General features: G+C 33.7%; 1 protein-coding gene across 1 annotated transcript in view; it reads left to right on the top strand.

The window, feature by feature from the left end:
- Nucleotides 1-525: 525 nt before the first annotated feature.
- The window catches only part of si:ch211-103f14.3 (zona pellucida-like domain-containing protein 1), a 9,924-nt gene continuing 5,542 nt past the window's right edge, over nt 526-4,907 (top strand). The window contains exons 1-5 of the mRNA XM_056466926.1: nt 526-614; nt 722-844; nt 1,044-1,264; nt 2,744-2,928; nt 4,833-4,905. Coding sequence (XP_056322901.1) covers nt 605-614; nt 722-844; nt 1,044-1,264; nt 2,744-2,928; nt 4,833-4,905 — 612 coding nt within the window. The 5' untranslated portion in view covers nt 526-604. The remainder of the gene's footprint in view (nt 615-721; nt 845-1,043; nt 1,265-2,743; nt 2,929-4,832; nt 4,906-4,907) is intronic.

The following is a 4,907-nucleotide window of genomic DNA, read 5'->3' as shown; positions in this document are numbered from 1 at the left end:
GCATATGAAAGGCAGTGAAGGACACATCTATGCTGCCTTCGAAAGATTCAGACACAGCCATGATTTGGGGAAAGAGAAAAATCCCAAAAAAACAACATTTGCCAAGGAAACTAACAATCCACTAAAAACTGAAACAACTCAGCTGTGGCCACTTCATTGAATTTCCCCATCAAAACAGTCACATGATATGACGAATCATGCGAGTTTGCATTATCATTGTGATTCTACGATTACTTAATATGGTACAATGTTAACCTAAGGTGACATAAGTCACAGCCATATTGTTTCTTCTCCCTAGGGGATTGACACTTACTCGTTGAGGTCTGTTATTATGATGCCAAGGATGTCTGTGCTCAAGTAAGTAAACAAGCCATTGTCACCTGCCTATCTGCGAAGAGCTACGACATTGTAGAGTTTCAGCGAGTGGCCTTGGGCGTTCCACTATGGGATTTTATTCACTAAAGGGCTGGGTCCACACGATAGACACACCTAACTCTTCTAACCTTATTGCCTTTCCATTTTTACAAAAGATAGTGTTGCATAGAAGAACTCCACAGTTTTCAGGAAGATTTCACAGACTGAGGATACCAAACCTGCCGCAAGAATGATACAAGGTGCGTAGGATGTGTAACTACAGGACATTCGTTGAACTGAGGATGTGTTAATGATTTTGACTAAATGAAATGATTGTGAATATGGTGTTTTCCTTTTCCACAAACAGGTTTACACTTTGCAAGCAGCAGGAAATATATTCTCCTCAACATTTTCCTCTTCCTCCTAATTCCAAAATTTAACAAGAGCATTTTATTGAGCTACAACTGCGGATCAGATTACAGAATCCCAGGTAAAGTCTTTCTGATGGAGAACATGGAAAATAATTGCTTGTTTACATAATAAAAATGCCAGAATTATTACTGGATTGATTTAGATGTACGTCTTCAGGGGTTTTCAAGCTTGAGAATCAAAATGTAATCGTTTTTTGCCTCAAGTAAGACTTTTTACCAGATTTTGTGTAACTAATCTTGCCGTATTTGTCATAATAGAGTACACAGACATCTCTGTGGATTGTGGAACAGAGTACATCAGTTTGGCCATCAGATTCTGTCCTGTTGTTTTCTCCGGCTACAACGAATCTCAGTTAATCCTCAACAGTGTTGTGAATGATCCAGATTGCGAAGGGATCGTCGACACTTCTGCTTCACCTCCAGTTGTTCGATATATATTCCCGATTAATTCCACCAATAACTGTGGCAGTAACTTTGTTGTGAGTATACTGAACAATTTAGTGTATTTTCACAAATAATTTGATAGCTATAATTGCAAAGTGTCTTTGTTACATGTGCCATGTATATACTATAGTAATTACAATTATGCATAATTACGTGATAATATTAATAATAAGTTACGTAATAATGTTACTTTTCTAAGTAACGAGTAAGTAATGCATTCCATTTAAAAATAAGTAATACTTAATACTTTAATAAAACATTTGTTAAAATGTAACGCAAGGTACTTTTTAGTTCAATTAATGAGTTTTTAAAAAATAAATTGCTGAATTAAAATAAGTTACAATGAATCACGCAGTCAATGAGAGAATGTGTTCATTATTTTGAACGCTTTTAAGAAAAGGAAAAGGGGATTGTCTCAACGGTCAGTGACTTTACTTAAGACAAATAACACAAATGGTGCAAAGACATCGCTTTAAACTCTTAATAATCTGTATATAGGACATGTATAGCTCTGGGGTCAGAAAGGTCTCAGATAACATTATCCTAAAATATTATTTTTGATGGGTTTTTTAAAGGCAAATGAAGGTATAGGTTATACAGTGTGCTGTTTACTGCAAGCCTCAACTAAATCAAACCTCAACTATAGGTAAAAAGTAACGCAAAAGTAACTCAAAAGTAATGTAATGCATTACTTACTGTAAAAAGTAACTAAGTAACGCAACTAGTTACTTTTCAGGGAGTAACTCAACATTGTAATGCATTACTTTCAAAAGTAACTTTCCCCATCACTGATAAGTACATGTAATTAATTATTAATAATAAGTAGGCAATGAATAGTTACACTATAACAAGGACACCATCAAATAAAGACATTCTAAAGAAGAAGTTTTTTTCTATATATACAACTTAAAATAATATGTATAGGGTATTTATATAGCCACAAAATCAAAACTAAAAACTGCAAACTTACATTTGAAAAAAAAAAAAAAAAAAAAAAAAAAAAAAAAATCACCGAACATATTATTCAGAGTCAAAACTAAAGGTTAAATCTGTTCTTATGCCATTAAACTCCATTCTTTTCTCAAATTGTGAAAAAAAACAAGTATGTTTATTTCTAAAATATCTTCTAAAAAATGTTTTATCAAAGTAAAAAATAAATAAAAGTCATATAGGATACAAAACCAATTTTAAATTTCTTTGTTTTTGTATCATTTCTAAAAATGAAAATTTTTATTTGAAGATATGATACAAATACAAAAATCTTTATTTTAAGATATGATTTAAATATAATAACAATAAATGACCACACAGCAAATGAATAAAATAATAGTAAAAAGTTACAAACTACAAGGTGCTTATAAGCCAAACTTAAGATTTCAAATACCTCAAAATATGCCTCAATATAATAACTAAGATTATTACAAATGTATCCATAAAATACCACACAATAATTCAAAGTCAAAGCTAACTATTAAATAAGAACAACTAATAAAATTCTGAACTTTCCTCCGAAGACATACAGAGGTGCAGGCACGGGACAGTTCTCAGATTTCTCCAACATCGAGACGGTCAACATCAGCGGAATTGTGCGATCACATGATATCACAACCAGCACCGTGACCTACAAACTTCAGCTGAGATACTACTACTCGTGCTCCTATCCTCTTGAGTACCTAATCAACAACACTCAGATTGACGTGTAAGTGCTCATTTTCCCTCTCTCTAACTGTTTTCCTCTAGCATATTATTCAATTCACATATAATATTCCAGAGACAACGTTACACATGCACACATGTAGTCTTTGAGTTGTGAACACTGAGAAACTATACACTTGTTAAGTTGTGACGTATGAAATACTGATTTCAGGTCCAAGCCTCAACACTTTTGAATTGAGAAAACTTGGTAGCGCTTTAGATTACAGCCAGTGATTTAAATAGTAAGTAAACTGATTTTACTACTATATGTTTTTTGTAGTGGTGTACCTATACAGTATGTATTTCTAAAACAATAGAAAACATCATAGAATTTGTAATTCTTGCTTTTAACAGATATATTTGACATTCATTTTGTTTTAAGGGAAACTTTAGATTTATCTTTTGCCAAATTTGTAAGCCGGGACCCGAACTGCAATGCTGCTATGTATCATTATATGCTGCGATATGTATATTGATGGTGGCATGGTGGCTCAGTGGTTAATACTGTCAACTCACAGCAAGAAGTTTGCTGGATCAAGTCCCGGCTGGGTCAGTTGGTATTTCTGTGTGGAGTTTGAATGTTCTCCAGTTTCCCCCACAGTCCAAAGACATGCGCTATAGGTGCATTGGATGAACTAAATTGGCTGTAGCGTATTAGGTGTATGTTTGTGTGTGTGTGTGTGTGTGTGTGTGCGTGCGTGCGTGTGTGTGTGTGTGTGTGTGTGTGTGTGTGGGTGTTTCCCAACTGGGTTGCGGCTGGAAAGGCATCCGCTCCGTAAAACATATGCTGGAATAGTTGGTGGTTAATTCTGCTTTGGCAACCCCTGGTAAAAAAGCTTAGATTGACTAAAGAAAATGATTAAATGTATATTGACGTTGTTTAATTGGTGTTGTTTTTTGTTTTGTCTCTACTGGTAATCAACAAATCCTAATGGAATATGTCAAAAAGCACATTTTAAATTATTAAAAAGCACTGGTTTTGATGGTTTGTAATGTTCTTATTGTAATAGTTGTGGACACCATTAGAACTTCTTTGATGGTTTCCTTTTTTTCTCAGCAGGGGAAAAATGGGTTAAAGTGAAAAAATGGCATTAAAGTCACTTTAATTTACAGCCTGCAAATGCTATATTTGCCCTGTAACTACAAGAAGCAAGGGGATAACAAGCACCACCTTTATTTACAGCCTGCAACACTGTAAAAAAATGTTAGGTTCTACATAATTCATTCATGTTGTCCCAACACATATCGATTAAGTTAGCTTAATTGTATTTACAAATTAAAATAATTAGTTTAAACAAGCAGAAAAAAATTGCTTTCCTCATTTATGTCTTGCCTTATGATAGAGCAACAGTGCTTTCTGTAGTATTGGGTTTACAATAAAATAAGCCTTAAAAAGCAACTTTTGGTAATTAAATACAGTTATACAGTATTTATAATTAAAATATTAGTATACTGTTAGTGTTAAATGTAAGTGTTGCTCATAGCCATTGGGTAAATATCACATTTGCAGGCTTTAAATAAAGTAATGCTTGTTACCGCCTAGTTTTCTATTAATTACGTACTGTATAGCTACATTATTATTACAAAACAACATGCTGTAAAGTCAGTTTACTCATTATATACATTGCGGGGCTGTAATTTAAAGTGTTATCGCAATAGTTTACAAAATTTACAAAATCATGATGCACAGATCAATCTCTACATTTCAGACACCAATATTGTAATGATTCTAAAAGATAAATCTCTTTCTGACTATCTGAGATAACTCGTGGCAAGAGAAATACTGTGAGCGAATATTAATACCATCTGTCGGCATCTGATAGATGCAGAAACTGATGTGTAACTTCAGATTTAACAAAACTAATAGGGTGTTTGAAGTAAACCTGAACCATATCTCTCTTCCTAAAGGTTGGGCACTTCGATAGCAGTAAAAGACAGCAATGGCAGTTTCATCAGCACTCTGAGTCTCAAACTCTTCAGAGT

The sequence above is a fragment of the Danio aesculapii genome, chromosome 10 (genome assembly GCF_903798145.1).
Source record: "Danio aesculapii chromosome 10, fDanAes4.1, whole genome shotgun sequence".
NCBI classification, from domain to species: domain Eukaryota; kingdom Metazoa; phylum Chordata; class Actinopteri; order Cypriniformes; family Danionidae; genus Danio; species Danio aesculapii.
This window is presented reverse-complemented; position numbering and strand designations above follow the sequence as displayed.